At 38.3% G+C, this 25,353-nt stretch overlaps 1 protein-coding gene across 1 annotated transcript in view; it reads right to left on the bottom strand.

Annotated features, from left to right (window-relative positions):
* The window catches only part of LOC150098807 (sphingomyelin phosphodiesterase-like), a 120,817-nt gene extending 95,833 nt beyond the window's left edge, over positions 1-24,984 (bottom strand). The window contains exons 1-2 of the mRNA XM_090405756.1: positions 24,823-24,984; positions 10,262-10,489 (exon numbers count right to left, since the gene is read on the bottom strand). Of these exons, the coding sequence (XP_090261882.1) occupies positions 10,262-10,489; positions 24,823-24,984 (390 nt within the window). The remainder of the gene's footprint in view (positions 1-10,261; positions 10,490-24,822) is intronic.
* Positions 24,985-25,353: the final 369 nt, after the last annotated feature.

Here is a 25,353-nt window from a genome sequence, read left to right on the forward strand (position 1 = left end):
CATTAAAGATACCAAGAAATTTTATACTTGATTTTAATCCTTATCACAAGGAAGCAAAACAATGTTTTGCGCGTGAAATATGTTCACGTCTAAGTTACTTGTATATAGAGGCTAATAACTTCATATCACTTGCCTTTCACGTAAGACATTGTTTTGCTTCCTTGGGATAAAGATTAAAACCAAGTATAAAATTTCTTTGTATCTTTAACATACATATATATATATATTATAGTGATATAGGAAATTTAACAGAAAAGAATAATTTTTTATGTTCAGTTTTAATTATTTATACTTTAATTCTTCAATTTTAAATCTAATTTCTGGGATACTAATTTTTTGGGGGCCCAGGTAGAGTTTCATTTGCCTGTGCATAAGTACAGCCCTGCTAAAACCCCATGGAATTAAGGACTCATCTAGGAAGTCCCTTTTGTCATACACACACAGCTCATCATACCATGCCTTAAACACATTCAAATTCTCTGCTGACACCATTCTCTCAGGCAATGCATTTCAATCATTCACAACACTCCATGCAAAAAACCTGCTTCTCACACTCTTCTTATACAGTTTCCAGGGATGACCTCATGTTCTTCCTTGATCTCCTTCCATTTTATGAAAAATCTCTTCAATGTTAATCCTATAACAATGCCTTACCAACTTGTATATATCTCTATCACTCCTCTTTCTCCTATCAACAAGACTATAAATTGCATCTTCTCAACTTTTCTTCATATTCAACATTCCAGAGATCAGAAACTATTTTAGTCAGTTGCCTCTGGATCCTCTCCAACATCTCTTCATCCTTTGAAAACCAAGTGACCAAATCTCTGCACAGTAGTCCATATGGGTTAATCAGAGTCTTATAAAATGGAAGGAACCAGAATCTCCTTACTTCTACAAGTCAGTGTCACCTGCATCATTGCCAGAATTCGTCGTGTTCTCCTCACAATTTTGACCATGTGTCCTCTTAAATTTTAAATGCTCATCTACCATCACCCCAAGATCCCTTATTTCTTCCACCTCCAACAATATATCCCTACAAGAATAAAATCAACAAACATCTTTGTTTTCCAAATTTTAAAATACATTTCACAACATTGAACTTCCATTCTCACTCCTGTACCGCCCATTCAATCAGCCTATTCAAGTCATCTTCTAAGGCCACAATATCTGCTCTATTCCTTTAGTTTGTCCCAACTTTGCATCATCAGCAAACAACTGAATATCCCCATTCAAGTCCTTCATTATCATTAACAAACAACAGTTTAAACAGCAATGGTTTAAACTGTTTCAAATCCTAAAACAAATCCCTGAAGCATACCACTAGTGACTTTCCCCTTCCAGGATATTACTTCCACATACACAACTTGCTAATATCTATCAGATAGTCAATCTCCAATCCAATGCACTAGTCTAATATCCAACCCCCCAACCACTCTAGTTTGACTATCAACTTATCATAACATAATCTATCAAAAGCCTTTGTAAAATATAAGTATACTACTGTGAATCCATCTTCTTCATTCAATGCAGCTGTCATTTTATTGTAATAAGTAAGTAAATTACTAAGTAGAGTACTCCCTACTCCTACTGGAAATCCATTCACTCGCTCACCAATCAAAAAAAAAAAAAAAACTAGTTCTCACACCCTTACTCAAAATTTACAGGAACAATACCTTATCATCTCCACTCCCTGCCATATAATGAAATATGGAAACTGCTTTTATTCTATAAAATGATTATGGTTATAGTATGTTGATATCAATTGATGAAAATGATAGATTGGTTACTACCAAGAGGATATAGTGCAGATATCCAATGAGTATTTACTTAGGATATTTCACCTCATTAATGTGATATCATGAGAAATCAGGTGTAGAAGGAACTGGAGAGGATGGACAGATGGAGTGACCAGAAGGTATATGAAGAAAGTAAACATAATGTCAATAAGCAAAAGTTCAAAGGTATATCACCATGTCTTAAACAAATGTTCCACAGAGTCGATAGCAGCATATACCTGTTTGATTGTAATGGGAAGTCTCAAAGGAGTGGAAAGAGTGTAAAACTGTTCTGCTTCAAAAAGGTGGTCAGAAGAACAAGGCTACAAATTATTGGCAATCTGAGTGTCTAGAGTTATTCTGCTCTGGAGCGAATAACGAGGGAAGAAATGGTGTAGGAATTGTGGTCTGTGGCAGAATGAAGGGTGAAGTACTGGAAGTGGGTAGAAGGAATGAAAGGATCATGTGAATGAAATTGGGTCTTGGAGAAGAGCGGGTGGTCATATTATGTGTATATGCCCCGCACGTTGGTTGTACAGCAGAGGAGAAAGATGAGTTCTGGAACGTGTTAGATAAAGAAATGAGGGAATTGGAAGAAAATGAGATGGTGATTGTCGGAGGAGACTTGAACGGACACATAGGAAGACAGAATAGAGACTGTGAAAGGGTGCATGGTGGCCACGGAGTGGGAATGATGAACCAGGAAGGAGAGAGGGTTGTGGACTTTGCAGTAGCGTTTGATCTGGCAATTGTGAACTCGTTTTTCTATAAGAGGGAAGAATATTTGATAACATTTAGGAGTGGTAATAGCAGTTCACAAATTGACTACATTTTTGACTAGAAGAGAACATCTTAAGGTTGTGACAAATTGTAAAGTAATTCCAACAGATCAAGTAGCACAGCAACACCGACTGCTGTGCGCAGACTTTAAAATAAGATCGAAGATAAGAACCTCTGGATGCCATGGGATGAAGACAATTAAGTGGTTTCGCTTAAAAGAGGAGAGTGTGAGGAATCGTTTTAGGGAGAGGGTGTTAGAGAGGATTTCGGATGGACTGGAAAGTGTACAAGATTGGTGAAAACATAATTCAAAAGGAATCCTGAGCTGTGCAATTAAGGTGCTTGGTGAGACATCTGGAAAGATTAGAGAGCAGAAGGAGGGTTGGTGGTGGAATAATAATGTACAAGTGGCAGTGACAGCTAAGAGGAAGGCAAAGCAGGAGTGGTATGAGTCAAGCGTGGAAGAGGACAGAGAGGTGTGCAGAGAGAGAAAGCAAGAAGCCAAGAGAGTTGTGGCACAGGCGAAGGCCATGGCATATCAAGATCTGTATGATCAATTAGAAACAAACGAAGGACAGAGAAAAATTTACCAACTAGCAAAATGTAGAAATAAAGCAGCAAAGGACATCTTACATGTGAGGCAGATCAAAGACGCTGAAGGAAGAGTATTATGGAGGGATGTGGACATAAGAAACAGATGGAAAATGTACTTTGAGAGACTTTTGAATGAGGAAAATGCAAGGACTCACAGAGGAGATGGGCAGCCTTCTGAGGGGATGGTGCAGAACATCAGTAGAGTGGAAGTGACGGAGGCCATGAAGAGGATGAGGAATGGAAAAAATCGGTGGACCCCGACAGAATTCCAGTGGAGGCATGGAAGGCACTGGAGGAAGAGGGAATTGACCTGCTGTGGGACCTGTTCATGAAAGTTTGCCAACAGGAAAATATACCCGAGGAATGGAGGGAGAGTACTCTTGTCCCCATCTACAAGGGTAAAGGGGATGCACAAGACTGTAAAAATTACAGAGGAATAAAGTTGATGTCCCACACAATGAAAATCCTAGAAAGGGTTCTTGATGGTAGATTGAGGAAGGAGGTGGAGATTGCAAAGGAACAATTTGGCTTCATGCCTAGTAGATCAACAACAGATGCTATCTTTGGGTTACGGCAGATGATGGAAAAGTATCGAGAGAAACAAAGGGAGCTACATCTGGCATTTATTGATCTGGAGAAAGCATACGATAGAGTGCCAAGGCAAGAAGTCTGGAGGTGTCTAAGGGAGAAGAAGGTGCTGGAGAAATATGTCAGGTTGTTGCAGGAAATGTACAGAAATGTGAAGAAAAGTGTTCAGACCTGTCTGGGACAGACAAAGTTTTCAAGTAACAGTTGGCTTGCATCAAGGGTCAGCATTAAGTCCATTTCTGTTTAATATTGTGATGGAGGTGGTAACAGAGGAGGTGAGAGAAGATGCGCCTTGGACAATGTTGTATGCAGATGACATCTTGCTGTACAGAAATGTGAAGAAAAGTGTTCAGACCTGTCTGGGACAGACAAAGTTTTCAAGTAACAGTTGGCTTGCATCAAGGGTCAGCATTAAGTCCATTTCTGTTTAATATTGTGATGGAGGTGGTAACAGAGGAGGTGAGAGAAGATGCGCCTTGGACAATGTTGTATGAAGATGACATCTTGCTGTGTGCAGATTCAAGAGAAGAAGCAGGAACTAAACTGGAAAGATGGAGAAAAGTACTGGAAGAGAGAGGTATGAGACTGAGCAGAAGTAAGACAGAGTATATGTGTTGCACAGTGGGCAGCGGACAGGAGACAGATCTGGAGCTGGAAGGAAATGTCATGGAAGGTGAGAGACTTTAGATACTTAGGTTCAACAGTGGAAGAAGATGGAGGAGCTGAGAAGGAAGTGGGATGCAGGATACAAGCGGGTTGGAGGAACTGGAGGGAGATGGCTGGAGTGTTATGCGATAAGAGAGTGACGATCAATCTGAAAGGCAAAATCTATAGGACAGTAGTGAGGTCAGCTATGATGTATGCTATAGAAACTGTGGCGCTGAGGAAAAAAAACATCAGCAGGATGGAAGTAGCAGAGATGAGAATGCTTAGGTGGATGTGCGGTGTGACCAGAAAGGATCATCTGAGAAATGACTGTCAGGGGAACAGTGAAAGTTACGAACTTAGGAGCGAAAATACAGGAGGCAAGGTTGAGATGGTTTGGTCATGTGATGAGGAGGGAGGACGAATATGTGGGAAGAAGGGTCATGCAGATGGATGTGCAAGGAAGGCAGAAGCGTGGGCGGCCAAAGAAGAGATGGAGGGAGCTGGTAGAAGAGGACTTGAGGATGAAGAACTTGGATGTGGTGACAGCCGAAGACAGGAAGGTGTGGAGGAGACTCATTATCAACAGTGACCCCACTTAAGTGGGAGAAGCTGCAGAAGAAGAAATGTTTGCCAAAGGAAGGTTATGTTTTACCAATCTCATTATGTATTGCAACAAAGTTATGAATGTATGTGTGATGGTATACTTAGATTAGATACTTGGATGGTATTAGATACTAGATTAGTGAGTTGGATAGGTGATATATATATATATATATATATATATATATATATATATATATATATATATATATATATATATATATATATATATATATTAGCAAGTTAAGCAAATTTGCTGATCCTGAAAGAGAAAAGTCATTGGTGGTATGTCACAGGGATGTGTTTTCAGGCCATTATTGTTTAACTTGCATGTTAATGATATTGGGACTGGTTTAATCAGAGATACATAGCTGTTTGCAAAAGATGCAAAGTTAGGGAGAATGAGAACTATGCAATGACATAAGATGGATATTGACAAGGGTGTTGTGCTGTGGAAAGGAAACATTTTTTAAAAAATCATTACATTTATATAATAATCTTAATGTGTGTCAAAATTTTCTTCTTTTTTACTTGCTTAAAAGGACAGCTTACATCAACTTTATATTGCATGTCAATTAATGTATCTATTCTTTCTTTGTTTAATAAAACATTTTTAGAGGAAAACTGATTGAACAGGCTTAATCCATTTCACTTCATATTTTGCAGTACAAAAATGTCTTATATATTCACTTTTTTGTCTTTATAAGCCCTATATATTGGGAAAAGGTGGGTGTGGTTTACCATATAAATATGTGTATATTTTTAACTTGACCTTGTATTCATAATATCTTCAACACTTTTTCCTGTTATTGAGAAGGATAAAATAAATGTCATTTTTTTAAAAAAAAGTACTTAGTTATCTAACAGAAAACCACAAGAAACAATTAACTTACAGAAGACTCCTTGGCTGCTGGTAATAGAATTATGCTATGCATGCTGCTGAAAGCCTGCACACACACCTTTAATTCTCACTCAAATTTCACTCAGTACACACATGCTTGTCTATGTGCTGCTTGGAATTTAGCTATTAAACATGCATGGCAATCCCTTGTTGCATACTCTGCATATGGACCATTTCTCTCACTTCATATGTGACTAGCCAACACGTGCTTTGTCAGCAATACTCACCTTATCTGATTTATCGTCACACTGTGAATGTCTTGATATTTGTAACAGTACAGAACCATTTATTTAAAATTAATAACTGCTCAAAAATTGTTTCTTCATGAATTTCCCAAGTGTGCAATGCACATCTAGCACACCTCAATGGTGTGCTATGATGAGGGAAAGGCATATACTGCCATTTTCCTAGACTTAGCAAAGGCATTTGACAGGGTGCCACATGATAAGCTGATATTCAAGTTGCAGCACATGGGTCTGGATGTCAGATTGGTCAACTGGATTCAGGATTGGCTGTCCAATAGGTATCAGAGAGTTGTGTATGGTGGAGCAATATCAAAGAGGCAGAAGCTTACAAGTGGGTTTCCACAGGGCTCAGTAATGGGACCTATATTGTTTAACCTTTATATCAATGACATTGTCCGTGGATTGCAAGGGGATATTCAGTTGTTTGCAGATGATATGAGCTGGGAAGGGTTATTAGTAATAGTGGTGTAGCCCTGCAAGAGGATTTGAATAAGCTAGACAGATGGGCAAATGAATGGGGATGTCAGTTTAATACAGCAAAATGCAAGGTCTTGAGGTTTGGGACACATCAATGGAACGCTGCATACTCTATGGGAGGAGTTAAACTAGAGGAAGTAGGGGAGACAAAAGATCTGGGGTTGATGATTGATAGAAACCTGAAATTTAGGGGACATATTGCAAAAGGTAGTGAAGGTAACACAGAGGATTGCTGCAATAATGAGAAGGACACTGACTTGCAGAGATAAAATGGTTATCGTTCCGTTGTCAGACCACATTTAGACTACTGTTCTCAGATCTGGTCCCCAGGATTTGAAGGGGATAAATTAACTGTGGAAAGGGTACAAAGGCGGATAACAAAAATGGTGTCAGGACTGTACAATGTTAGTTATGAGGATCGGCTGAGGGAGTGTGGACTGCAGAGTTTGGTGGATAGAAGAAGGAGAGGTGATATGATTGAGACTTTTATCATAGTCTCAATCATTCCCTGTAACCACCTCTCAACATTTAAACTGTTGAGAGGTAGTTACAGGGTTTAACGGAATTAACATTCATTAGTTGAACAGTGGGAAGGAGTCATGACAAGGGGCCATCCCTGGAAGTTATGAAAGGAAACAGTGAGAAAAAGGGTGAGGGGTGGTTTCTTTGTATGGAGGGTGGTTGAACCATGGAATGCATTGCCTGATGGAGTGGTGAGGGCGAGAACGGTCAATGCATTTAAGGAGTGGAATGATAAACTTTGTGTTTCCTAGGAGGGACCACCCTCGATGAGTCTTGATAGACTGGTGTTTCTAGAAGGGACTTCTCACGATGAGTCTTTTGACTCCATGGAGGCCTGAATAATAATAATAATAACCTCGAATATATAGTGTGTTAGGCATGATTATTACACTCCTTATCCACAAGTGGATAAGTGGGCAGAGCTGCCAGTTCAATGCCAAAGTAAAAGGTTTTTAAATTCAGTAGGCATGGATGGGATGTGAAGTGTACAAAGTGATGGAGCAATTCTGAAAAGGTGGAGGAAATGAGAGGTATGGAAGTGGTGATCCACAGAGAACAGAATTAATGGGTCACAGTATGTGCTAAAATTTTAAAGACCACATAAGATTATGGCAATCATGAGGAGGACCTTTTCCATGTAGAAATAAAGTAATGATTCTATTGTATAAATCCTTGATAAAACTGCATATGGATTATTATAAGTTTGATCACCTAGTTTTCATGGAGATAGGATATATTAGAAAGGATTCAGAGACGACTGAGTAAGGTGGTTTCTGGTCTGTAAAATGTGGGGTATGAAGACATTGAGGAAATGCTCTTTGCAGAGCCTTGTGAAAAAGAGGAGGGGGGGGGTGGACAGGAGAAGATATGTCTAAGACATATAAGTTGGCAAGGAGTTATTATTATTTCGTGGCACTTCCAAGGAGTCCAAAGACTCATTGAGGAAAGGCACCTACTCTACAACTCTCCATCTCCACCACTTCTACCTGTCTCCATCATCTACACCGATGCCATCTACTGCCCACTACCATCACCACTAGTATTTTTTGTGTGTGTCCTGAAGGCTGATTTGTCTTTATGCAGAATGAAAAACCCAAGTTTCCAGGAGAAAAAACCTGCTACCTCGATACGAGATTGGCTAACTCACCTTCAACTGAACAACACTCATATAAAGATTCCTCTTGCCATGACAAGAATCGAACTTAGGCCTTTTCCAATCAAAGGGTGCAACATACCATTGTTCTTCCCATTGCATTATGGATGCTATGGAGGGAGACATGAGCAGGACAACTAGCCATCTCTGAAGTTGTGTAAGAGGATGTGAGCAAGAGGATATGGTGCAGGTTCTTTGATCTCTTGCGATGAGCTTGACTGCATGAAGGTCTAATGTTAATAAAATCCTTCCATCAGTTTATGTCTCTATCATATGACCACACTTCTGATTATCTAACAAAGTTTGTAGCTTATATTCCCAGAATTTGTAATCATATGCTCAATGGCGCAAAGTCTTGATATTATCTTTAGTTACTCTTCTCTGTACCTTATCCATTGTTTCCTCATTCCCTGCTTCTCCAAAATGGACACAAGACGTCCTGATAGCCAAATCAAGGTCTTTAATAAGGCAAAATATTGGATTCTAGCACATCAGTGTCCTCAGAATTGCTACTGTTCTCTGAATAATTTATACCACTTTTTGCAGTGAGTTATCTGAACTTCAGCTCACTAACTACATCACTAAAAACCTGAGGTGTGATGATCGACAGTTTCTGAGCTGGTCTGGTTGGCTGCATGGTTAGCATATCTGCTCTCCAGCCAAAAGGCTGCGGGTTCGAATCCAGCTGTGGGTATGGATGTTTGTGATTGTCTGTGAAAATACTACTGATGGTGGTCAGCGGTAGATGGCGTTGCTGTAGATGCAAAAGTAGTTGCAGTTCGTTGTAGTTGGTGGAGTAGGTTCCCTCCCTTGATGAGTCTTTGGACCCCCCTGGAGATGTCATGTAATAATAATAATAATAATAATAATAATAATAATAATAATAATAATAAATCCTTTTGCTATTATGTGCTTTCTGCACTCTCTTCAAACTAAAATATACTGATTGGCATTTCACAATGTTGAACTGGCATAATGGACAAAACATTAGAGATACCTACCTAATAGAGTATCGGTCCTCCTCCTCGAGCATGAATAACAGCTTGTACTCTCTCTCTGGTGGAGTCAATGTCTCAGAGAGAGTACACTCTCTGTGAGGCATTGACTCCACCAGATGCCAGATGTTGCTGGAGGTAATTTCAGCCATAGCTGTTGCAGCACTATCCACAACTGTGCCTTAGACATTAATCCTGGATACTGGGATCTGATGTCTTGCTCTACTGCATCCAAAAGAGATTCAATCAGATTGAAATCCAAGGACCTTGGGGCCATTGGATGGTCCTAAACAAAGATGACTATCCTTGACCCATGCCTGGGTGGTTGTGGCCCACTAAGGGATCTAATTGTCACATGAGAAGGCTTCCCAAACCATCACAGAGCTGACCTGGCATGACGGGGGTCATGGCTTCATACTGTTGACACCACACCCACACCTTCCCGTTATATATTTTATATAGATCATTAAAGATGGAAATACAAAATTGCCTAAGTTAAAAACACAGGAACCTTTTTTTCTTTTTTGCAATGACGTAGCCACTGAGAGTGCTATCTGAAAGTCTAATTTTGAATTTATTATTGAATATAAAATATATCAAAATGATACTTTAATCTACCTGTGGTACAAATGGACCATGTTATGCATCACTTGATCAAGTGCCAAATTGATGTTTTTTAGAAAAAAATCGTGTTTTGTAAAATTTTCTTAGGAATGTATTCCATTTGATATTTAGCTCTTTGAAAGAAAACTGTGAAAATACAGACTCCTGCCAGTCTCGAATTTTTTATAGGTAGGGTACATCATTATACATCAGATGTCAAACTAATCTTAAAAACATCAATTTGGCACTTGGTCAAATGATGCATAACGCGGTCCAAATGTACCATATGTTTGCAACCTTTCATGGGTGGGAGTAACAAAAAAAAAAAAAAAAGTGTAAACAAAGGATTTTGTTTACACTTTTACACAGATACATACCTTGTGAGTTTGGTTTATGTGTTGCAGCATGTTATCAATAGTTCGAAGTGGCATGTCACAATTTTGATAATTTCCCCATTTTCCAGCACGATCAGATCCATTAGTTGCTAGCCCATTTGTAGCACGACAGCAGAGAGGTTCATTGCAGCGTGCAGCACATCCTTCTTTATATAATGGATCAAGATGAATATCAGAAAGATGGAGAACATGTGTCACTGGTGATCCTGGCTAAAATAAGGCAAACGAAAAAAAAAAGTCAGTCACTTTGTGTCAGAAAAAAAACACATCGTCATAATCATAACTATTAAATGGTATTAATAATATTATTAAATGATATTACATTTGGTATTAAAAGATTATTATCACCACACATCTGTGACATTACACTCATCACACACACTCTAATTAGAAAGATGTATGATTCAGTAAAAAAAAAAAAAAGCCTGGAGAGCTTGGAAAGCTTCATTTAGCAATTATTTCTATGTAAAAAGTGGATAATAATTATCTGTTCAAATGATTATTAATGAAGCAAAGGTCACTGCTTTAGCAACTTTAAATTGTTGCTAAAGTTTTAAGAGTTTGAATAGAAAATGATCAGCAGTGTCAGCAAGATTGCATAATATTAATAAAAAAAAAACAACATGAACACCTGCTCAAGAGTCCATAAATGGTCCAGTCTTGTTCATTAAATAGGTTCTTGAAAGTTTTTTTTCACTTTATTATATTATGAATTAAAGATGCCAAGAATTATTCTTGGTTTAATCCTTTATCCAAGTGTAAGCAAACAATGTTTGCACATAAAGTATCTTCACAACTGGACTACTTGTATATAGAGGCTAATGACTTCACATTAATTGCCTTAGTATCTCATATGCATAATGCTGTATTATGCATAGTATTATACACATCTGAAGGGGGGGGGGGGTGCCGTGCTTTGCATTATGGGATACTAAGGCAATTGATGTGAAGCCATTAGCCTCTATACGGGTTCGAGAACGTGGGTTCGAGGTTATATCGTAGTGTGTAGTGTTCGTGCAAGCTCCTGATAAGATAAGTATTATTTTCAATTATCGTTGATAAAATTACTTAATATTGCGTGGTTTTGTTTGCCTTGCATATTTTAGTGCGTCTATTTGTGTGTTTTTGGTGTGTTATAACTTATTATTTGATAAAACACGTTGCAATAATTATGGCACCTGTACGAAGGAAAATGGCGGCCAGTAATGATGGTTCGCCATCTTTATCAAAGAACGGTAGTATAAAAGAAATGAGTCAGTGTACTAGCTGTGAAATGTACGCTTTGCGAAGTGCGGTCGGAGTGTGGATAGATGATAATAAAGGATTGAATGTGTGTAGAAAATGTAGGGAGAATGAGGAATTGAAGTGTATTTCGGATCATGAGTGTGATAATTTTGTCAAACCTCAGAATGAAGAAAATAGCGATATGACAAGAAACGGCAAGGTTGTACATGAGACTTATGAGAGTGTGAATGTAGAAAGTGTGAATGATAGTATTAATGGTTTCTCAGAGAATAAAAAAGATGAGATAGATGCATTGAGTGAGATCGCGTTGTTGAATGGTGCGATAGAAAGGGCAAAACAGCAGCTAGAGTGCATGAACAAAAGTCGACTGAATGAACCACCCAGTAATAAAAGGTATGACAGGAAAAATAGGCGTATGAATGTGAACATGAACAAAATGAAGGATAGAGTGCTGTATGGAGACTCGTTAGTACGAGGTGTGTTAACTGGTAATTAATTTACGGAATTAACAACTTTAATGAATCACTTCTATATTTCGACAATGTCACATTGTCATCTTCAGGAACATAAAGATATGGTATGTGCACTACAGGAACTAACAAAGCAAATGAGGAAGAAATTAAGACACTAATTTTGTTCCTAAAGTCCTAATGGTGCCCTCTTGCGGGCTAATTTGGTAGTCTTGGCCGTTGGGCTGAAGTTCTCATAATGAAAGTCTCCCAAATTTGGGGCAGTTTCATGCACCCAAATTTGTTGAGGTTAGGAACGTTTTTTAGAGCTGCTGAAGATTCTTTGAATAATCTTTCGTATTTAAACTTGCTGCGATGGATTATTTTTGTCTTCTTCCAACGAATTTTATGGTGGGTATCTAAGGCATGGTCTGCCAGCCCAGAGCGGCTGTACTGGTGAAACCGGATGTAGTCTTGGTGTTCTGAAATCCTGATATTTGTTGTTCTGCCTGTTTGGCCAAAGTAGGACAATTTGCAGCTGCAAGGGACCTGGTATACACCAGGTAGGTCTAGGGGAAGTGGTTGGTCTTTGGTAGAGCGGATAAGGGATGCCAACTTTTTATATGGTCTGTAACAGGAAGTAAGGTCATATTTCTTGAGGATATTAGTTATTTTTTCAGAGGTGCCCTGGATGTAGGGGATAGTGATAGACTTGGTGTAGTCTTTATTGTTGAGGGGGGGAGGGGGGTTGTGGTTTTCAGGTTTTAGTATTTTTTGGATTTTTTTGGGGTTATAGCCATTGGCTAAGAAAGTGTTGAGGATGTGGTTTAGTTCCATAGTCAGGGCCTTGTCATCTGAGCAGATTAATTTTGCCCTGTTATATAGTGTTTTTATCACCCCATATTGTTGTGAGGGGGGGGGTGGGATTGCTGGTGAATGTATCTGCCAGTGTGGGTGGGTTTTCTGTAAACAGAGAAAACCAAAGATCCATCAAGCTGGCGGGTGATTAAAGTGTCTAGGAAGGGGAGGGTGTTGTTTTCCTCTTTTTCTAAGGTGAACTGGACTCTGGGATGTTGGTTGTTTAAGTGTGTTAGGAAGGAGTGGAGTGAGTCTGAGCCATGTGGCCAAATAGCAAACACATCATCCACATAACGAAGCCAAATAGTGGGTTTTTGTGGGGCGGAGTTTAAGGCTTTTTCTTCAAATGTCTCCATAAAGAAATTGGCCAAGGGTGGGGAAAGTGGTGAACCCATGGCTGTCCCCTCTATCTGTTTGTAGAACTTTCCTTGCCAAACGAAATAGCCTGAGTTCATTGTGAACTGAAATAGGGCTGAGATATCGGGAGGAAACTTGGCTTGGATGAGCTCAAGGGTTTCTTTGAGTGGGACATTAGTGAATAGGGAGGAGACGTCAAAACTGACCATTATGTCAGTGTGTTGGAGTGTGAGGTTTTCTATACTGGCTTTAAAGTGGGCCGAGTTTTTTATGTGTGATGGTGTGTTGCCAGTGTAGTGTGTGAGCGTTTTGGCTAAATGTTTGGCTAATTTATATGTGGGGGAATCAATGCCATCCACTATGGGACGTAATGGCACATTTTGTTTATGTATTTTTGGGAGTCCATATAATCGGGGGGGTCTAGAGTTATAAGGTTTAAGCTTGTTGGTGACTTCCACAGGCCAAGAAGTGACTTTCTTAAGGAGTCTGTGGATAGTTCTAATCTGAGAGCTGGTCGGATTATATTCAATGGGGAGGTAAGTAGTACGGTCTCGTATTAAGGAATTTAGCTTACGTTTGTAGTCTTTTTGATTGAGTACCACAGTGGCGCTTCCCTTATCAGCTTTGGTGATTACTATTTTTTTGTTGTTTTTTAATTCTTGTAGGGCTGTATATTCGTTTTTGGATAAGTTGGATTTTGGAGGTTTGGCTTTAGTGAGAACACCGACTACATCCAGTCTCACGAGGTGTGTTAGTAGAGGATTTGACAAAATCGTACCAACCTGGTGCGACCATAAAGGATGTAACTGAGTCTATTAGAGAGCAAAAGGAAAGGGTGAAAGAAATGATTGTTGTGGCAGGTACGAATGATTTGAAAGGAGATAAAATGGAAATGATAGAAGACCTGAATGAATTGTTTGAGGTAGCAAAAGAAAAGAGTGAGAGAGTTAGAATGATTAGTCTTTTGCCACGGTATGACAGTGAAATGTTTAAAAGGAGGGCCATAATTGCGAATGACTTTATGCGTGGGTTATGTATGACGAGTGGTGTGGAATTTGTGGATGTGTGGAGTGAGTTTGATGGGTGAAAGGATCTATATAAGATGGATGGCCTGCATTTGAATGGTTATGGTGTAAGAAGACTTCAGAGAGTGTTGCTGATTGTAGTGGATGTGCAAATTCAGGGAAACTAGATTTGTTAAGGGGGGGAGTAGATATACAGTCCTTAGAGGCAGTTGAATGTAAGAATGAATATAATATGCTAGAGCAAATAAGGACAACAAACCAGAGTGGGATAGTTAATATAAGGCATCAAGGTAGGGTTGGGACTAATGGGGGTCTTAAATTCATGTACACTAATACTAGGAGTATTAGGAACAAGAAGGAAGAGTTTTTGGCCATGGTTGGCACTTCCAGACCACAGGTTATTGGTATTAGTGAAACATGGCTGACTGTAGATGATATACCTGGTGGGATTGAATGTGATGGGTATAGTGTGTTCAGGAATGACAGAGAGAATAAAATGGGGTGAGGAGTATTGTTGATGATAGCTGATGAGCTACAGCCAAGGAGAATAGAAGTTGAATTGCAGGATAGAGAAAAGAGCACATTTGAGGCCATTTGGTGTGAGATTGTGGCTAGCAGAACTAAATATACAATTAGGTGCTGCTATAGACCAGGTGATGGAAAAGATGGTGGTGACAGTATGCACAAACAAATAGAAGAAATGAGTGGAAGGAGGGTGATTATTATGGGAGATTTCAACTATGGTCACATTGATTGGAGTGAGGAGAGGACACACGGGAGGAAGGAATTGGATTTTATGCGGTTATTAAAGGGATAACTATCTGCGACAGCATGTAATGGAAAATACTAGGGGTCAGAGAGTGCTTGACCTAGTAATTACATCTGAGGATTTGGCTGTAACAAATATGACCACATTGCCACCAATCGGTGAGAGTGATCATAGGGTCTTGACTTGGGAGGTGGCTAAAGGTGTAGAATTTTCAATTAAGACAGGGTATATGTGGAATTATCGGGCGGGAAAGTATGACAAGCTTAGGAGTTTGATTGGCTCAGTGCCATGGCATGTACAACTGCAAGGACCAGAAGTTGATAGTGCATGGGAGGTAGTTAGGAAGTGCTTGCATGAAGCAATGGCTGACTGTATACCTAGAGTCCGAATAATAAATCAAGTAGGGGTTAAATGGATGAATAACACCATTAAGCTTGAGCTGCAAAAAAAGAAACAACTATGGAGGGAATTTAAGGAGAAAGATGACCGGCAGGCACATGAACGGTATAAAGCGCAGGCCAGAAGAGTGACGAGTGTGGTAAGAAAAGCAAAAAAGGATTACGAAAGAACATTGGCCATGCAGGCTAAAGAGAATCCTAAACAGTTTTTTAGATATGTAGCAAGTAAAAGGAAAAATGTAAATGGCAGAATGATTTTAAAGAATGCCGATGGTAGGGAGGTAACTGAATCAGTTGAGATAGCTAAGTTACTGAGTGAGCACTTTGCAAGAATATATCATCCAGGTGGTGACATTGCAGAAACGAATAAACCAGTAGATTATACGGGAATTGTGGTGAATGAAGTGGAGGTGAGTAGTCTATTGCATAACCTCAATGTCAATACATCTGTGGGATTGGATGGTATACCATCTCGTGTAGTACGAGAAGCAGCTAAAGAATTGTCAGTACCCTCGACCATTTTGTTTAATTTGAGTCTCGGGTCCGGGTTAGTCCCGAGCGGGTAAGGAGGTGAAAATAGTTCCACTGCATAAAGGTGGTTCCAAGACTGCTGTTGTAAATTACCGACCGATTAGCATATCAGGAATCATTGTCAAGGTCTTAGAGAAATTAGTCAAGAAGAAAAGAATACAGGATTGGATAGATGAAAATGGGATATTCTATGGGGGACAACATGGTTTTGTGAAGGGTAGATCATGCCTCAGTAACTTGCTCACGTTTTATAACACAGTGACGGCTGAACTGGATAAGGGTAATGGGTTTACAGTGATACTACTGGACCTTGCCAAGGCCTTTGACAGGATACCACATGGAACCCTAATCAGTAAACTGGAGCAGATGGGGATAGATATAGGGTTAGTAAGATGGATAGGAGGGTGGTTGAAGGAGAGATACCAGAGAGTGGTTTATTCAGGAGTGGAGTCAAAAAGACATCTTGTGACTAGTGGAGTGCTGCAGGGCTCTGTTCTTGGACCACTGCTTTTCAATTTGTTCATCAATGATATTGGAAAGGATTTGAGAGGAAGTGTTCACTTGTTTGCTGATGATGCAAAGTTGTGTAGAGCAATTGTGAGTGCACAGGATGTCAAAATTTTACAGGATGATTTGGATAGTTTGGAAGACTGGGCTAGGAAAAATGGATGTCAGTTTAATGTGGTAAAGTGTAAGGTTATGCACTTTGGGGTGAAAAGAACAGCAGCGGTATATCGCATTGGTGGAACCGTACTCCAGGAGATTGATGAGGCCAGGGATTTGGGAGTGCTGGTGGATAGGGAGTTGAAGTTTAGGGGGCACATTGCAAAAGTGACTAAAACAGCTCACCAAATCACTTGGCTTATGAAAAATACTTTAACATGCAGAGACAAACAAGTTGTTGTTCCTCTGTATCGAGCCTTGATAAGACCCCATCTGGACTTCTGTGCCCAGTTATGGGCACCAGGGTTTCTTCGTGATGGGGAGGAAGGGGAGAGGGTCCAAAGACGAGTGACCAAGATGATAGCAGGACTGTGGAATGAACCTTATGAGAATAGGTTGAGGATTTGTGGGTTGCAGAAATTGGACGATAGGCGAAGGAGGGGTGATATGATTGAGACATTCAAATTACTGAAGGGTTTTTATAAGATTGATCCAGAAGATATTTTTGAAAATATGACTGGTGGTGGGAGGAGGGAGGACTAGGGGCCATGCATGGAAGCTGGGCAAGAGCGTGGTTGACAAGGGTGTTAGAGCTAGGTTCTTTACTTGGAGAGTGGTGAATGAGTGGAATAAGCTTCCAGAGTCTGTTGTGGGTGCTACGACCGTGAATGAGTTCAAGGCAAGATATGATAGATACTGTGTGAATGTTGAATAGTTGTTCCAGACATGATGTTAGGGCCTCCCTCGATTAGTCTGTCGACTCCTTGGAGTTTCCCGGAACAACAATAATAATAATAATAATACACAAGCAGCCCAGTTGTAAAGATATACTTCACATGCAAAATTGGATAAAGGATTAAACCAAGAATAAAATTTTTTGGTATCTTTAATTTAATTAGGTTCTGTTTTAGCACTTTATTTATAGACTATATACAAATTCGAGATTAGTGCCTGCACAGTGCAGTAACTGACACCAATAATAATAATAGGTCAAACAATGTGTCCTTCAACTGAAAGAGCAGAGTTCAGTTCTCAACATGACAAGAGCAATCTTCAGATGGACTTTTTCAATTGAAAGTGGTTTAGTCAATCTTATACAGAAGTAACAGGACTTTTTCTCAGAGATGGAATAGTTTGCAGATGGAGGATAAAATAGTGTAGACAGAATTAATTGTGTGATACCAAGTGCCTTTTTGATGAGTCTTTGGATTCAATAGAGTTGTTAAAATCATCATCATAATAATAATAACAATATTGATGTATATTCTGAATGTCAATAAAATGGTAACTGGATAAGAATTCACCACATCTTTTGAGATAATGTGTGAAGGAACTGACAGAGCTGCTTTCCTAGTTGTTTAGTGAATATCTGGCAACTGGTCAATTTCCTAAGGAGAAACAAGTGTGTATTATTTTGACTTCATAAATCATTCAACAGACTAATTTTGGTTAAAATTTTGTAGAATTCACCCATCTTTTGAGAGAATGTGTGAAGGAATTGACAGAGCTCCTAGTTGTTTAGTAATATCTGGCAACTTCCTAAGAAGAAACAAGTGGTTGATAGGCGGAGAAGAGGGGATATGATAGAAACATTTAAATTACTGAAGGTTTTTTATAGGATTGATGCAGGGGAAATGTTTCAGCTGTGTGATAGTGATGGAAGAACAAGAGGTCATCCCTGGAAATTAAAGAAGAGTGTGGTTAACAAGGGTGTGAGAACAAGGTTTTTTACCTGGAGGGTGGTGAATGAGTGGAATTCATTGCCTGACTTAGTTGTGAGTTCTTCATCTGTAAATGAATTCAAGAAGAGATATGACAGATATTGTTTTGCTGGTTTGGGTCTCCCGCAATGAGTCTACTGACTCCATAGAGATACCCGTATAATAATAATAATAATGACTCCATAGAGATACCCGTAATAATAATATTGTGACTTCATAAAAGATCATGCAACAGACTAATTTTGGTTAAAATTTTGTAGAAATTGGTAAGAACATGTGTACAGAAATAGGTGATGATGATGGTTTATAGAGGGCAGCAAGGATTTGTTAAAGGGTGGTTTTGTTTTTAGTAATTCAGAGGAGGGGGGATTTTGACTTGTATGCAGGATGAAAAACTCAGGAAAAATATCCTACCCATAAGTGATTGGCTAACTCAACTTTAGTTTAAAAAAAAAAACTCATATGTATAAAGATTTCTCTCATCACTATGAGGATCAAACTTGGGTCTTTTTCAATAGTACTACAGAGGAATTACCAACCTAAGGGTTATCAAACTACCAAAGGATACACTGTAAGATCTGCAAAGAGCACACTGCATACTGCTGCTATGATTAAGGACATTGACAAGAAGTGATAAGGAAGTATGATGATACATAAAGAAAGGCTTAGCTGTCATTCATTACTCATAATAATGCTTAATGGTATAAACAACACCAAGAGGGAAAAAATATTTATTAAAACACTAATATTTTGCTGGTTTTCTGCCCAGCATCATCAGAGCACAATGATAACTACAATAGGCAAGCAGCATTAAACTAAGTAACTGTGGCAACAATTTAAATTATAACTGACACTTAATGTCCTTACTTGGCACCTCTATGGATTGGCTAACTACAGAGTTAATTTAGAAGTCTGGCTATTAGGTTTTAAAATTATAGTCTCCAAGATCTTTGGTAAATTAATGCAACCATACTTGTTGAGTTCGGGAGAGTGTTTCACAGCTGATGCTAAGAACAGTCTCTCAGACTTATAATGACGTCTATGTAATATAGATGATTTTTGCCATTTGATCCTATGTGAAGTATACACTAACTTAATTTACTACTGTGTACTTATTGCAATTATCATTGCACCCTGATGATGCTGGGTAGAAAACCAGCAAAATATTAGTGTTTTAATAAATATATTATTTTCTCATTAAGTGTTAACAGTTTTTTTACTTAATATCTTGATTATTCAAGCAAGTAAGCCCTTGAACATCGACTACCTTGTCACTCTTCGATGGGGTAAAGGCAACTTTGTAAATGCTGTCAGTATGTAGTCTGTCTTATTTCTTATAAAACAGATTGTGCATCACTAACCTTTGATCAGATTTGATCCAAATTTCTCTTCCTGGCTAATGGTTTCTGGCCTTTCCTGGCACAAACATATGATATCTGTGGTCTCCTTAACACCATAAAAACTTAGCATCTACTTGGGAAGAGTAACCCTGTTTACTGAAAAGCTTGAAGGGCCTTGAAAAAAGTTGCATGTTTGGTCTCTCTTGCTGTAAAGGGACAAAACACACAGTACTAATGTACTCTAGGCATACAACCTTTGTGGGTAGGGTGCACTTAAAAAAATTATGTATATATGGATATATATACAGTATATAGGTTTGATTTCTGGCCAAGGAGGAAATTGAGAGCCAACAAAATTTCTATAGGTAATAAGAGTCTGTTTTTTTCTTTTCTTTACCCACCTCAACAACAGACATTGGTACATGGCAACATTCATTATTATTATTATTATTATTCGTGACACCTCCAAGGAGTCCGAAGACTCATCGCGAGAGGATACCTACTGTACAACTCTCTGTCTCCACTACTACTGAACATCTACTACGCATGTTTGCATAAATACATTAATATTAAAATAGCTTTCTGGGTCAGCCAATTGATCTTCATTTAGCACATCAAAGAACTTTCTTGTCTGAAAGTCTAAGCTAGTAGTTTCTTTTACTTTTGAAAACTTGTCTCTGAAATTTTGTACTGCCTCTGTAGCTTCATGTAACATATTTATCCCTACAAATAAATTTAGATCAAATTTAGACCAAGTTGATGTTGAATGTTTATCAGTCAAAATGTTGGATTAAAGAATTTAATCCAACATTTTGGATTAAAATATATAAATGTAAATTCATAAGTTTTATTTGTTCCTGGCTTAGATACTTATATGGGACAATTGGACTCTACAACCTCAGGGGGGGGGGGGGCTTCCTCCCGTTGTAGAGTTGTGGGCCTATTAATATGGCCTTGCCCACAGTAACAGTTCACAATGGCTATCATGCCTCTCTTTAATCTCATTCACTAACAGCACTATGGCACAATGCAGAGTAACCTCTGGCAACCTATTCATCTCATATACCACTCTGCAAGCAAAAACTGTATATGCTTCTATAATATGCTCCTGTATTTGGTCAATGCGTACAATGCTGTACATTAATTGTCATTTTTTTCTTACTCAAGTCCCAGATAGGTTCAAGACAGATTGATGAAAGATATGTTAAAATTTTCTTTTTATTGGCAAAACAACTTGAAATAATAATAATTTGTCACTTTGAATCATTATTCAAATTTGTGGAAATGTTTCATTTGGACTATCTTAGTAGCATAGGTATAACAAAATTCTATCACGAATACATTTATAAAAGTTTTGGTTCCACCGTTGTGATAATGAATAATTTTTCTTAAAAATATGCTACTACGAAATGCACTTTTTTTTTATGTTACAGTTGTCTGCAATTATTTTCTCACTTATGGTTGTACATAAGTTCTTTACTAATAGGCTTACGTACTCTATACATTATATATTGCTTTGACTCATGAAGCGGTACGTCAAAGAAAAGTGGCTAATCGTTTGTTGAATTTACTGTTCATTTTTTTTTTTTTTTGCATACAATATATAAAATAAGAAAATATAATATTCACAGTTATATATAATTATAACACAATATGGTAAATTGGCTAAAACTATGTTACACTTCGAAATACTTATTTAATATTTAATAGAACGAATAAATATACAAACCGAAAAAAGTTTCTAATTCAAAAACGAACCTCCTCTCACTTTCTGCAAAGAAACCAAAATGATATGCTAGCAACAGTAAATGGTTTCGAAACCAAAACTATCTTTAGGGATCACATGAGGTATTCGGTGCAATCTGCGCTAATTTTGCTATCACACTTCATGACTAAGGATGTGATAATCCTGTTATCAGGCGCTTTGAATCATTATTCAAATTTCAAGATTAGTATAAAATATTTCTGCTATCTCTACGTAGAGTAAGCGCTACGGTATATCAATCTAAAGCTTAGGGCAATAAAATACGAGTATTTCTATCGTTTTTTTTTCCATAAGGAAAAAAGTAAATTGTAGACCATTTGTAATATGTATTCCAGATGTCCTACAGCAGAGTTTTTCAAACTTTTTTGACTTGGACTCACAATAAACACATTTTACATCTTGACCCAGCACAGACACACATACACAATATACAGTCCGAGAAGCGAGACGCTTTGGGAACTGAAGTTGTAAAAAACTAGGCGAATCACGGAAAAGGTGGAGCAAGATACAAGCAACTCGCCTTAGTTTAATAACTCGAGTCATATAAGATATTAAGCGGACAAGAACAAATAGTACACCCTTATATTAACTAAACAGTGGAGAAGCCAAAATTGTTTATGTTGATATCCGCTAATGTTTGACAGGAGCCTAATTTGTCTCCAAGATATTAAACCGATTTTTTGGAAAGCGGCGTAATGCGTGTAGCTTTCTCCACCTTTTCCCCGAGTTGCCGTGGTATTGCACTATCTCTAGGGTCAGCTCCTACATCGGGGAGAATGAAAAACATAATGCATAATAACTTATTATATATATTATTTTACATCCCTTCTGCGTTGAGCGGAAGAGATGTAAAATATGCAGTCAAGTAAGTTTTCTCTGGAAGGAAAATGTAGGGGATATGACACTCCCCCCGGGCGGAATGTGTTAAAGCTACAAAATCTATGAGATACACTGATATTTTCATTTCGTTTTTTTAAAAAAACATTGATCGCGACCCGCAGTTCACTTAATTAAAATCACGCAAATTTTAATGTACTCTTTAATTCTTTTATGCAATAATGCAATTTTTGATCTCGCACTTATAATCTGAAACGGTTTGAATTTGTTTATAAATAGTGATGACTGATGATGATGTGAAAGTCTTACTAATTTTTCTCAGAGGAAAAGAAGCGATTGGCGTTTTTTTTAAATTATTATTATTATTGCTCTAGTTTCATGACTAAAACGAAAACCAAAAATTAGCGTGTGGTAATTCGACTTTAAAAAAAGGAAGGCAGAAGTGTTCGAATTTAAGCAAGGATTTACAAATTTATTTTATTACTAATTAGAAAAAAAAAATAACAAACCTAATAAATTTTATTCGGTGTATCCGGCCTTATATATTTTAGTGTTGATCATTCTAAGAATTTTTTGTTTTTATGATAAAAATTTTGTTTCTTAAAAATTAACTTATGAACCGCTCCCTGGCGACGGCGCCCGCATGCCCACTTCCGTCGGCCCTGCTGGTCCCCCCCAAAGAAAAAGGAAAAAAACTCGAAATTTTCCACAAATCTTTTTCTAATTAAAATTCATTTTTTAAATTTATGTTGTGTCGTGTCTTCTATTTCTATACTACTTATGAATTAGCGATCACTGCTGATGCTCAGTCATAGGTCGTATGCGATGCGTAGTGTATATTCTCAGATCGTCTACTCAACTCCCCCCCCCCAGATTAAATTCCGATGCGCCACTGTCTCCTACCACTTAATTTTTCACCTACGCACGAGACTACCACCATCTACTACTCATCACCAACAACAGTATCTTTTTTTTTTTTTTTTTCTCTCTGTAAATTGTGTGCGTTCTTATGGTGTAGTGTGCATTTCTGTGTGTACATTCCATGTGTTCTTCTGGCCAGTTTGCGTTTTTATGATAAAAACGAAAAACCCAAGTTTCAGATAGGAATAAGATCGGCTAACTCACCTTCAATTGACAAAGTGCTGATAAAGGTTGTTCGTATCCTACAGGGAATCCGAACCTAGGTCTATCCAGCCATAGGACATTGTCGAAGCCGATTGAGCTGCGGAGGCCAAAGAGAACGCACTAGACCAGTGGTTCCCAACGTTTTTCAACGTGTGTATCCCTTTTAAACCCATTTCTATAATTGTACCCCTTGTTTTTAAAAGTAGTTTCTAAACGTCGCATGAGTAGAGACGGTTTCATGCAACCGTTGAATAATACTTCCACACACACAACAACACACAGGGTTAGGACAATCATCATCCCCTGCAAATGAAAACCCACATTTAATATGCTCTCCACAGTATTTCCTTTTCTTGTGTAGTACTTGAGGCACGTGCCTTTGTACTATCTCCCGGTGTGGGTATACTCTTAGCTGCGGAGTGTTGAGAAACACTTGACGACGGGTTATAATCCACATCAAGTATTGGTTTTTCTTAACCATTCCTGTTTTCAACCACTGATCCATAACTGACACGCTTAAAAATCACTGACAATAATAACTGAAACTACGTTAAACATTAAATAATAAAAACTACTTGAAAAGAATCACAATTAAAGACAACGCACTTACTTATACTCAGTCAATAACTGACCTGATGAAACAGTCTGGCTACAGACTATTTATATTTTTGGAGAAGTTCTAGAAACGTCGCAAATGGAAGTCAGTAGAAGATTCGTTATCGCGAAGGTCATTTCTTAGTAACATGCAATTGTTCTGGAAAGGAGAATGGGTGACAAAAATGACGCATGAACTGCACGTAATGATTGGTAGAAGAGTGGTTTGGGGAAGGGGTTCATAGCCACGCCCTCACCAATCACCATTCGCTAATGTGAGCTAGTTTTGAAGCGCCTCCATTAGCGGTGATTCAAACTTAACATTTATTGTTCCATAACTAACGTTTTGCATTTTGTTTACTTTACTTGTTTTTCAGCCATTACTGATTATTTTTCGTGTACTCCTGAACGGTCCAGCACGTACTCCTGGCGGGTACGCGTACCACCGGTTGGGAACCGATGCACTAGACTAGCGCTACCCAAACTGGGGGCCGTTAGTTATGTTGAGGGGAGGGTGACCGTGAAATAATGAAAACAAATTTAAAATATTTTAAGACTAAGTGTGCCATGTCAAATGTGTATGAAAGATGCTAAAATGTAATATTTGCATTTGATTTTTGCAATATTCGCTGTGTATGTTCTGTATTGAATATAAATATGTGTAATAAATGTATGTCTGTAATACAATTTTTTTTTTTCGACGGGGGCCGTGAAATATTTTAATTTTTCCAAAGGGGGGGGGGGCTTTACATCCAAAAGTTTGGGAAGCACTACGCTAAATGACGGCTAATTTCTTAAAAAAAAAAAAAATGCAAATTGAAAAGAAAAGTATTTAAGCGAAGTTTATAAAACCAATCATGTCTTACCTTTGGAGGAGCAATGGGCACTACAGGCGGTTTGGGAATTGGAGGTAAGGGCACTGTCCAATTCACAACAGGATTTGAAATTTCATAACATTCATCTCCTAGTAAAATCCCACATATTTCCTCTGGCGAGAGAAGTGAGCGTTTTAATATGTCTTGTAGCATGTTCTGAACATGAAGAAAAAAGTATTAGGCGAATGCTTCAAGAATAAAAAAAAGAGCCATGAAACAAACGTAAACAAAAGTACACATGATTTATTTGTATAAGGATTCTTAGCAGGTGCATACGTAGATAAGAGGTAAGAATTTCAGCATTCCAATCACGTTGTCGTTTGCGAGAACAACGCAAAAACATTTTCAATGGTAACAAAAGATATAAATAAAGTATAATCGTAACTCTGGATCAGGGCCGGCCATCTCGGGGGGTGCATGGGTGCAATACACCCGGGCCCCACGATGGAGTGGGCACAGTCGGAAACACATTTGCGGAAACGTATTTATTTATTTATTTTTTCTTCTTCTAATTTTGCTTAT

This window comes from Typopeltis vanoorti, chromosome 15, assembly GCF_054136105.1.
Source record: "Typopeltis vanoorti isolate ZY-2024b chromosome 15, IOZ_Tvanoo_1.0, whole genome shotgun sequence".
Classification (NCBI taxonomy): Eukaryota; Metazoa; Arthropoda; class Arachnida; order Uropygi; family Thelyphonidae; genus Typopeltis; species Typopeltis vanoorti.